This window comes from Copidosoma floridanum, unplaced genomic scaffold, assembly GCF_036245765.1.
Source record: "Copidosoma floridanum isolate Cflo_tuat_1 unplaced genomic scaffold, Cflo_Japanese_pri ptg000004l, whole genome shotgun sequence".
Lineage (NCBI taxonomy): Eukaryota > Metazoa > Arthropoda > Insecta > Hymenoptera > Encyrtidae > Copidosoma > Copidosoma floridanum.
In genome coordinates this window covers 10,555,760-10,567,741 of record NW_028321881.1, presented here as the reverse complement: position 1 = coordinate 10,567,741, position 11,982 = coordinate 10,555,760, and the positions used below count along the sequence as shown (strand labels likewise).

Genomic DNA, 11,982 nt, shown 5'->3' with positions numbered 1-11,982 from the left:
CGATTGAGCGGCGTTGCGTTGACCCATGGAGGACCTCGTAAACTCGTAGAGTCCGAATGGAGTCGTGATGGCCGTCTTTGGAATGTCCTCCTTGCTGATCGGGATTTGGTAGAACGCCTTTCTCAGGTCTATGACTGAAAAGACGTTACCCGTTGCCTCTTGTAGCAAGTCGTCGATGATGGGCAGGGGGTAGTGGTCCGGAGTTGTGCAGGCGTTCAGGCGTCGGTAGTCTCCGGTGACTCTCCAGCCCCCGCTGGCCTTTTCGACGAGGTGTATCGGGCTCGCCCACTGGCTGGACGACGGACGGACAATGCCCTGTTCGAGGAGGCGTCCGATTTCCTCCTTGGCCGCCTGCAGACGTGGCCCCAGTAGTCGACGTGGTCGTTCGGAGATTGGCGGACCTGCAGTATGTATCATGTGTGATACAGGTAGGTCGGGGAGGGCTGCTGCGGTGGCCTCAGGGGAGCAGATGTCTGCGAACTCGGCGAAGAGGTCTGCGTAGCGTTTACCAAGATCTCCGGGAGGTGTTTGCACTGGAGCGGTAACCACTGATACGCTGTGGACAGCTGCCGGTACCAGCGAACCGTGCGTGAAGAGGTTCGTGGTAGGGTCGACGAGCCGCTTCCGCTTGACGTCTACCAGGTAGCCGTGATGAGCGAGGAAGTCGGCACCGATGATGGCAACTTGTGTGTCGGCCACGATGAAGTCCCACCTCGATGGGCGTCGAATGCCAAGGTTGAGCGCCAGGGTTAGGTTGCCATAGGTGGCAATCGGCGACGCGTTGGCGGCTGTCAGCGTCAGCGGTTGGCGATGCAACTCTCGGTCCTTAACGAGGTGCCTGGGCAGTATTGATATGACGGAACCGGAGTCAACCAGGAAGCGTGTCCGGGACTCTCGGTCGTAGACGTGGAGGCGGTTTTCTGTGGGCCCGTTGTCGCCCACCTCCGCCGCCTGAGCCGGAGGGGGGGTTATCGGTTTCCCGACGTCGAGGAGTAGGAGCAGGGCGGGCGACAACCTCGAGCGTCTCCGCCGAATTTCTGGTGAATCCAACACCAATCCGGATGGTCGGAAGGTGTCTGTGACCGGCCGCGTGCCCCTCTGCCTCGAGACCTGGAACGGCCTCTGTTGTGCTGCTGCTGCTGCTGTTGATTGACGACCAGCTGGGTCAGCAGCTTTCTCATCTCGGCCAACTCCTGGGCGAGGCTGCCTCCTACGGCTGCAACTGCGCCTTGGGAAGTGTCAGCTGGGTTCGCCGAAGGGGCTGGCGCCGTGGGGTTGCCGACGGAGTGGACGCCCGGGAGGGTCTCCAGCAAGTCGTCGGCCATGGCGCTGAGCTCGTCGAGAGAGGCTGCCTTCATGATGCGTAGCATGCAGGTGATCTGTGGGGGAAGAAGATCAAACCACCTAATCTTCATGATTTCCTCAGGGACCTTATTTCCAGCGAGGCTCTTCATCTGGCGCAGGAGCTGGGATGGCTTCAAGTCGGCCAGCTGGAGCCCACCAAACAGCTTGCGTAGCTGGGCGTCAGAGGAATCAGCAAACCGCGACAGGATGGCTGATTTCAGGTGCTTGTATTGGTCCGTCGTTGGCGGGTCGGTCAGCACGTCACTCAGCTCGGAGACAGCTGGACCCTCCAAGGCCGTGACGACGGCCAGGTATTTGGCCCGGTCGGTGGTGACGTCATGCGTCTCGAACGCGGCTTCCACCTGTACGAACCACGCGGCTGGTGATTTTGCCCAAAACCGGGGCAACTGTAGCCTTGGCGTCGTCATGACGTTGCTGTTCAATGATACGGCGGGCCGCGGGATCTCCTGCGTGGGCACTGCGGGACTCGGCTGCTGCTCTGACGTCGTTACAGCCAGCTGCTGAGCCGTGGCCGTCGATGTAGTCGCGTCCTGCTGTGGGGTCGTCGGCAGGGTCGCGGCGTCCTGAGATGTTTGCAGTAGCTCCTGTACGGCTAGCAGGTCTCGGCGTAGTTGCCTTTCCTCTCTCTGCTGCTGGCGACGCTCGTATCGCCGCTCGCGCTCGGTGGTCTCTTCGTCGGAGTCGTCCAGGTTGGCGTGGGCCGAGACACCCACACCGGCCACGTGCGTGTTGGTTAGGTCTGGTGCTTCGCACGCCCCCGACACAGGCACCACATTCGTGTACGCGAGATAGAGAGAGACAGCACGATAACCGTGCTTGAGGTTATGTCACTCGCCACGTGGCTCTCGTGCACTCACAGGGAACCGTGGTCCCAGGGGCCGAGGTCCGAGCACCTTGTCAAGCAAAAATGTCTGAGTGCGCGCGCGTCACCTCTCGCGGCCGAGGCTCTCGAGTTAGGATCGCCGGCCTGCACCACGGGCGGCAGCGGGCTCGGGTGCGAACTCGGCGGCCGGCTCTTGCACGCGAACTTCTCACTCTTTCTCGCTGTTAGTAAATAGCACCATCACGCTTCTCACTTGTCACCGCACTTCTTACCTCGTTGCAAAAAAAAAGAAAAACCAATCCTGGCAGGATCGCCACTTTGGGGAATGTCACGAGGCGAGCCTTTCCCCGGTGCTCAAGGATGGCGGAGGTAGAGGCTGGGGCGCACAAGGAAAAGTCGTGCCGTGTGAAAGTACACTTTATTACGTACAAAGATTAAGACAACAAAAAGGTAAATTGTTAGTTGGTCGATCGCAGCGGATGGGCGCGTGCCGCAGTCGACGCTGGTCGGGTCGAGAGTGGGCCTGCGCACCACAGTGCGTCTCTTCTATGCTCACGCAACTGCGTACAGCGCTCGCGGAACAAGCTGCTGCTTTCGGCGCGAAGCCGAATTTTTGTTTTGGCCAGCGGGTGCCGCCACAAGTATACATAGATATATCCATGTGCGCACGCCCTAGCGTCAAGTACCCGTCAAGTGCCCGGCAAGTTCCCGCCAAGTACCCGCCAAGTGCCCGGCAAGTGCCCACCAAGTGCCCGCCAAGTCCCACCAAGTGCCCAGCAAGTGCCCGCCAAGTACCCGCCAAGTGCCCACCAAGTACCCAGCAAGTGCCCGTCAAGTGCCCGCCAAGTACCCGCCAAGTCCCCGCCAAGTACCCGCCAAGTGCCCGCCAAGTCCCCGTCAAGTCCCCGTCAAGTGCCCGTCAAGTGCCCGTCAAGTGCCCGCCAAGTGCCTGCCAAGTACCCGCCAAGTGCCCGTCAAGTGCCTGCCAAGTGCCCGCCAAGTAGTGTTAAGGCTATTGCGCCGCGCAATATGGCTATCCTGCAGGGTAATAACTTAACACAGCCGCTTATGGGGACAAATCTATCCTGCATGCTCTATAGCGCTCCATGGGACTGCAGCTTTAAGGCGGTGCAGTGCTGCTGGCGAAAACAGCGTGCGTGATGGGAGCGTAAAATAACGTGCGCAGACAGCCAAAAAAAAACGGTGCGAATGCGCACGTTACATCGAGCTGATGCACGCTCTTTTCCCTATTCTGTTCTGTTTTTTATGGATGGCCTTGGTTCTCATTCTCTGAGACGCCGATATGCCAAATATTTCTATTATTAATAATGTTGAGGTAAATTAGATTTTTTATTCCAAGGATGAGGTGTGATGTGTGTTTGTTTTTGATTGGGGAGTAATTTTTTATAGCTTTTAGCACACTGAGTGAGTCTGTAGAGATGATGAAAAGGCCAACAAAATCAATTTGGGGGGATTTTGAAACACCTGTAAAGATAAAGAAACTATTTGTAGGGTACGCTATTTTCCCGTGCAAGCCAATAGAACTTCGACTGAGCGGCTGCAGTATAGTTCGACACTTATTTATTAATAGTAGGTGATACGTTATACTCTTGCTGTTACATGATTTGACATGTTATATTTGAAATATTCATGCAGTTACATCTGTGGCATGGCTTCAAAACACGACAGCATAAGGAGCAGGCAATGTTTACCTTGTAACATCCAACCTTCAATTTAACAGCAGTATAGTATAGCAGACGCTAGTGCGTGCGCACATGGATATATCTATGTATACTTACCAAATAAGCTCAATGACAATGTGGCAACGTCGCGAGTTCATGCGGGCGCGCCATACCCTTCCAACCCCATTTAGGGGTAGTTTGGAACGTATTTTCAATCGCCTCCCATTTAAAAGCTATTTGCCCTAAAAAATTAATTCAAACGGGGTTCGGTTCGGAAAAAATTGCTCTACACGCTGTTCCCGGGAAATGCCACCGTTACATATCAGCCTGTATATATAGATGGAGAAAGTAACGCACTAATAGAATAATGAGTTGACGACAGGGCATATATACTGTTTTTCGTCAGCATTTATGAGTATACAAACTTTCTCTATTACATCTGTATCTATAATAGATATAGCTTCATCAATATGAGTTATCGATTGAAGTACTTTGAAGTTCTTACTTAAAGTATGAGGATGTGTGCTTACGACGTGGCATATCGTTTTTTCTATGTTATCTTCTGTGACACTGTCATAACCTACTATAAATTTAACCAACTGAACGAACGTTCCATTTTCAAGTTGGGCAAAGGAGTTATCTGATCGCCGATTAATTTTTAAGCAAGTAGAAAATAAGCAGCCATTCTTAACGATCCGGTGGTATGCTTGGCTTCCAACAGGAATTTCATTTGTACAAAAATTTCGTTCCAAACATGAGCCCTTCCCAAAATACGTGGTTTGATTCACTTTTGTACATTTTTTGGTTTTCACTTTATTTAACTTGTCTAAATACACCCGTACCACTTCATGAGAATTTTCAAACACTTTTTTCTCCAATACAAAAATACTACGATTAATGTTAATGTGCCTTAGAATTTGCAAGATAAATCCTTTTGCGCAGTGAACTGCTTTTAAAACCTCGTGATTTCCAGCTTCGAAGGTAAACGTTGAGTGCGCCCAAAGCGGACCCCAGTCTAGTACACTTTTGCTTAAATGTAGCAGTAAGTGAACGTTAAAGGTCATGGCGCGTTCCCCAAATAATTTTTGAGTTTTAAATACAAAAGAACGCAAGTTCTCGTCAGCTTTCTTTAGGTCCGAAAGAGAAATGTTCATACCTAGCAAAATGTATAGACTTTCTACGTACAACATCCAGTACTCGATGAGCTTTTGTGACAATTTTAATGACATTAATGGTGTACTTAAGTACAAAATCCAATTCTCCCATTCTCGACATTTCCAATAATTAGCATCGGATAACGGCCTAGTCAAGCAGGAAATTTGGTTTGGGTTTTTTACATTCTCTAGTAAAGTTTGGTACAACTCGTAATCGTGCTTGTTCACTAAGTAACTTGTAATTTGTTTACCAACCCCATTCAAGCAAGCATGCATATAATCTACAACAAATCCAGATATAATATTAAAAGATTTTAAATTTATTAGTGGTGAAATCGTTTTTATACCATACTGAGGTTTGTAATGTTCCTCAATAACTGATTGTTTCATATAGTGCAATGTTTCTGCAGCAGTTCTTTCTTGAGGTTCTTCTTTTAAGACAGGATATCTCATGGTGCTACCGTCGTGTATTCCATGGTGTAAGCAAAAGTTACAGCCATGATAGCCGTTAAACTGTTTTATCCCTTGAACTGGGGCTCTCGCAACACTGTCAACTTCACTGACACTATAATACTGTCAGCAACCGATTCCGCAAGATTTGCGCACAGTTTCTGTCGTTAAAATTAAGCAAGTCTTGCGTGTTTCCGCTTCCTCAGATTTGCGTCAGGATTAAGGCAGATGCAAGCGTCAGGTTCTTACGCGTCACATTTGTAATTGGTATAATCCAAAAAAAATTTTGTTTTTATGGTAGATAAACAAGAAGAAAAGGACAACGACAAAGAAATAGAAAATGCAACAGATATTCGAAATATACGTAACAACGACAGGGCGATAATTGCGATAAATCAACTTAACTGTAATAATATTCCCTCGAAATCAAAACGTCCGTGTCTAGCGGAAGCGCAGCAAGGTAATACTACTTTGACGTTACATAATAAGTTTCTACTGCATAGTAAGTAGAGAGTATTATTTGTCTCTCAAAATTATGTCAAAACCCAAAAAATATTTGTGAATGTTGTAGATGAGGAAAATGAACAGGACAACGATGAACAAATAGAAAAGGCAATTAATATTGGAAATGTACACGACAACAACGAGAGAGGGAACAATCGAATAACTTTCAATATTTCCCTTAAATCAAAACGACCTCGTCTAACAGAAGCGCAGCGAGGTAATACAACTTTGACCTTATACTAAAACTTTCGACTGCATAGTAAGTAGAGAGTATTATTTGTCTTTTTAATCTGTGTCAAAATCGAATGTTTCCAATGGTATGAAAAAAAATTATTTTTACCTCACAACTGGTTTTACCTAACCACATCAAAATACCATGTAGGAAAAAAATAATTATCGTATATGGGTAATGAGACGAATTTTGCTCTTTTTTCATATTGGTTTTTTTGTATCCAATCACCACATGGTTTTGAAACCACTACGTTTCTGTAAAACCTTTTTTTTTTAAGTAGGACAAATCGGAGAAATTACTATCACAATATTGTACTATCAAATAATGTTTTAACAGTCATTGAACTTTTATCTTTATGATAATGTAAAAAAAACCACATAAACACATAACATATAAGAAACGTTGTGTAAGACAAAAAGCCATGTGAAAACAAAGTAAAATCACGACGTATACCATTTGAAATCTAGTGTTTTTTTTTATATGGTTTTGCGATGTGGTTTTCTTTAACGAAGATCTTTTGTTTCCCTGATTCAATTGATCTGAGTCTGTCTTTAGTACCTATTATTTGCTTATCCCTGCGTCGTGAAAAGATACAGTAGCATATTAAGCGTACTTGAGGTAGAAAATCCCTCAGTGGTGTTCAATTATACCTATACGTGGGTTCTCAACTAAGCTCGAAAGAGCACCGTCCGTCTGCGATTGATATCTGGCAACACTGACAATCAGCAGATGAGACTATGTACAGGGGACCGTACTAAATATATATCTATATAGTTGGTGAGCCTCAGTTACATGAGAGGTTAAGTTTTTTGTTTACTTAGTTTGTACTACGTGCATTTCAACAATGCAATCTTTACGACAGAGGAATTAGCTTGGACGTTTTGTAAAAAAAAAAGTAGCTGCTCGTACAATAATATTTTAATTCCTATGCGCATACGTCAGCTTACATATATACAGTGACATGCGAGCAGTTTCTAGCATTATTATAAGCTAACTTTTATAAAATTTGAATTTTCGTGTCACAATGCACTGTCGATAAAAACGCATATGCATCGTTGCCAAATGTATACATGAACTACTAATATCGTCTGGTACTCTGGAAAGAAAATTATAATGCCAATTTACTCTTTATTTAACCTGGATACCCCGCAATTTTAAAATGTCAATGAAAAATAAAAATCCTAAAATTTTTTTTCGTGTGCGCGAAGTATTTCTTTTGAGTTGTTTAGTGTATTTTTATTGTCGATAACTACTCGTCCCATTTGACAATGTTAAATATTTATACTTCAAACTCAATTATTTTAACAACTAGTGTGGATACCTTACAGTTTTTTATTTTTTATCGAAAGATAATACGGAAATTTATAACATACATGCAACTCAAACAATGTTTGGGTTGTTATGCGGGAGGGATTTTCTACCTTAAGGAACCTGATGGATACCCATTAACCTCATATAAATGAGTTTGAAGTATTGTAGAAACGCGTATTACTAAAATCTTGGCACTATTTTATAATTGTAATGATAAAAAAATTGTATACAAATTTAATGATGTTATTATTCATTGTTTGAGTATAAAAAAACCGGAAAAAAAGGAATTTTTATGTAGTTTACAAATAATCAAAAATTTTATATTTATATTTCAGTTGATTTGATTAATCGATCAAAAGTGCATCGACCTACAAAAAAGGCTTATACCGATTTGAAAGGTAATAAAAATACGTGCAATAATATTTTTTGTGAACAGTAATTGCACAATAAATGAGAAAACTTTTTCAGTCGTGGTTAACCTAAATCCTGATAACAGGGAGCGTTTTGTTGCAGTGAGAGGCATTGTAAGTATTAGTAGGCTTCATAATAATTGTCGAAACGAGAAAAATTATATTTTCATTGATAAAAATTTTTTTTTATAAACATATTTTTTATAGCAAGCATGCTATTAATTGCTAAAATTCATACAGGTGTATCTTGGCCTGGACGTCGAAGTGGATGAGGCCGTATGGACAAAAGCAATAAAGAAGTCTCCGTTTATTTTTTTAAGAGAAGCGGCAGAGATTATTTGGACTGCGTATGTGTTTGCAAACAGAATTTTTGATCTAAAAAAGTGCACAGTCAAGAAGTTCGAGGGGCGCAGCCCGCGTAAAGAAGTAGAACATGATAAGTGGTGTTTACTGGAAGGTAAATTTATAATTAGCCAAAACATTCTTGAAGTAATACTTCTATTAGGATGTTTGCCAAGCTCTACCGCCAGCGGCGCTGCTGCAGATAAGCCATGATGACTTATCTGCAGCAGCACCGCTAGCGGTAGAGCTTGCGGGGCAAACATCCTAATATTAGGATGTATCGCAAAAAGCTCATCTGCCAGATAGCGCGACCGTGCCTTAGGGAAATTGGCGTCTTTTACGTGTACTAGTGTACTTATATATACGATGTCTTATATATACCTTATGTCTTATATATACTATATGAAGTATATACTTATATAAGACATCGTATATATAAGTACACTAGTACACGTAAAAGACGCCATTTTCCCTAAGGCTTTGTCGCGCTATCTGGCGGATGAGCTTTTTGCGATACATCCTAATAGGCGTGTTATGTACGAGAGTGAATCAATGATTTTGAAATTTTTTTGCATAAAGTATATCACGGAAGTGTGTTTTTACTATCACTGTTATTTCACCAAATGAAAAAAAACTAACACAAGTTTATTCTCAATTCTCACTCCATAATCCAACTCCTCAAAGAAATACAATAAAAAGAAAACAATACTTTTTGCGGAATTTAAACTCACACTCTCGTGCATCAGAGTCCTGGGCCGTATCCACTTAGCTATAAGCGGTCTCTGTTGAGAGACCATCTCTCACATCATAAATAATGTAGTTCTTTTTGTTTTTTAATTTAAATATTACGTATTATTAACCCGTTTTTACAATAATTGTTTAAAATATTTGGTTTATTATAGATATTATTAAATTATTTATTAAAATAATAGTATATTATGCGTCTAGTCCGGAAAAGTAAAGAAGTCCCAGAACGTCCGTGTATTGTCGTCCGCGGCGAAGCGTCATCAAAAAGTGCTGGTCAGAAATAAGTAAAATTTATCACGAAATCGTGCTCTAAGTACAAAAGCTTCAGATGTAATTCTTATTGTGAAAGTGTTTTATTATTAAACGTGCGCAGTTCGTTATGTAAAGAGGTACAAATTTTGCCGATATTTTTCCGCTTTCTGAATCGAAAAAGACTAGCCAAATCCCTGCAATTTTCGTCAACTTCAGAAGGAATGCCACAGTAGAAAATAAATAAATAAACAGTATCTAAGTCAATGCAATAAAACCGTAGCATATTCTAAAATAAATAAATTGAACTATACATCATATGTATTTCATTTCTGATTAACATTATTCAATAAAGCTGTTCACTTTAATTATTTATGTTAAAGAGACAATCAAATAAAACAGTAGCACTGTGGATCATTTACGTATTGTAAACATATTTCTGCAATTAAATGCAATTGACTAACACACTGCCATAATAACCGCTTGCTCTTTCTGAACGATTAACTGAATAGAGATACTAGTCACGTGACAATCAATCATTTAAAATAAAAGCCGTTATTATTAATATCTTATTTAGGTATATACAAGTAAGTTATTAGCTTCATTGTACGTGAAAATTGTAAAAGATAAACTTATTTCAGATGTGTTCAAATGGTATTTGAAGAATGTGAAAAGTTTCGATGACATACTTATCAGTAAATATGTCAACAACATGAGGGAGAAATTGAAACAGAAATTTCAGGAATTGAAACAAACATTTGGCTATGTTCCAGACAAAGAATTCGAAGAGTAAATAAATCTTATTTTTTTTGTAATTATTAACAAGTCCAAATTCACATTTGGTAAATGTACCTGTCAGTGCGAGTTCACATAAAGAGATTATTATAAACATTTTAAACCACGTTCTTTACACCCTTCCCGAAATTAGGAAGTACGGATTGTTACACCCAATTTCGTATATGTTAAATAAAAATTTAACGATAGTAATTTAATTAATAATGTTGAAGGTAAACACTAGTACGTCAAATATTTGTATCTATAAAATAATAATGCGTTATGGTGGCAGCTTTCTTTCTCAAGGTTTAATATGATTTCTAAATGTAAGCACTTAGTTTAAATAAATTAAAAATACTGCGCTTAAAAATACTGTACGATAAGCTCTATAAACACGTGAAATCGATGTGCAGAGGGTCGTAAATGACTTACTTTGTACAAAAAGTGCAGGTAACGAGAAAAACGTAAAAATTGACCAACTGAACAATTTTACGGGAATAATTTTCACTAAACATATATGTATGCGTTGTATTTATGTATGCATGTATGTATGTTTGTGAGTATGTATGTACATGTACCCATGTACCCGTGTATATGTATACTGTTACACTAGAGATTCAAGACGAGAAGCAAGAACATATGTTGCCCAACCTGCATGAATTATTAAAGATTTATTCGAGCTGCGTTAAGGACCGACATAACCGAAAACTTGGTGTGAAATACTAAATTTTACGTACTTTCCCGCTTAAATTTCCGCAAACTCACTTATATTCTAGATATGTAACAGTTAAAAATAAAGATTTCTTAAACTCCATAAATTATTCAAGATTTTTTGGAGCTGCGTCAAAAGCATACATAATCCTTAAAATTAGCGGAATCATGGAATTTAATGAGTTTTGTAACATAATGTTCGCCAAAAAAGGTCTTCTTTTCTCCATTAAATATTTTATATTTTGGGGGCGCGTCAAAGGCTCAAATAACCTTTGTTGAGTTTTTGAGTATAATTTCCAGTGCGTTGTAGTCATAGATATATAAGAGTTGAGTACACGAGAGCAATACCAGCCTGTAAAAATGCTTTTTCATGCTCACGCTAAAACGCTAGAACGCTAAAAGTCTTGTAGTTTAGTTTCTCTTCTATGTTTTTTTAAACCTATGGCTTTTCAAATCACCTGAATATCATACGATTTACTGTATAAATAACCACTGTTACCAGCGTCCACGCTACAAAGTTAAAATAATTGCACTTTGTAACGTGAAGTCTATAAGCGACACACACATATATAGGTATATATATATATATATATATATATATATATATATATATATATATATTAGTGGGGCTACGCCCCCTCTGCGTGCTCCGGGCGCCAACCCTCCATTTTCAATTTTTTGTTTCATTGTAAGGGCGGCGAGGGGCGGATAGGGGTGGCTAGATACCACTGAATTCCTTACAAGTATGTAATATAGGAATATATGTATATATATATATATACATATACACTAGTCGGGCTTCGACCCCCTGCACGCGCCGCCCGCCAACCCCTCACACTGTAATGATTTGATTTTTTTGAAAAATAATGATTGATATTTATAAATGTTTATAGTATACAAAATACTAATATATAGTTTGGAAAAATTACAAACATCAGGAATACCTACTTTAATATATTTTCATAAAATTTGACTTAGGCAATTGTTATTATAATTTTAATTTATAATATTTATTTGTTTATTGACAGTAATATATTAAAAATTTTTTCTTGCACCTAATTCTTTTGAATATTATCTCTAGAAATTAGAGTTTAAGAGGATTTAATCCTATCCCAATCACACAGTTAATCGAAAACCTATATATGGGGACGCTTGTAGGATTTTGAGGTTGGATTAAAAAATTTGACTGATTGAAAATCACAGAGAAAATAAACAATTTTTCCATTAT

At 41.1% G+C, this 11,982-nt stretch overlaps 1 protein-coding gene across 1 annotated transcript; it reads left to right on the top strand.

Moving 5' to 3' along the window:
* Nucleotides 1–5,702: 5,702 nt before the first annotated feature.
* LOC149375729 (uncharacterized) lies at nt 5,703–10,062 on the top strand. Its single transcript, XM_089595992.1, has 7 exons — nt 5,703–5,715; nt 5,776–5,934; nt 6,046–6,195; nt 7,857–7,919; nt 7,990–8,045; nt 8,172–8,388; nt 9,911–10,062. The coding sequence occupies exons 1-7, from the start codon at nt 5,703–5,705 to the stop codon at nt 10,060–10,062; spliced, it is 810 nt and encodes a 269-aa protein (XP_089452118.1).
* The last annotated feature ends 1,920 nt before the right edge of the window (nt 10,063–11,982 follow it).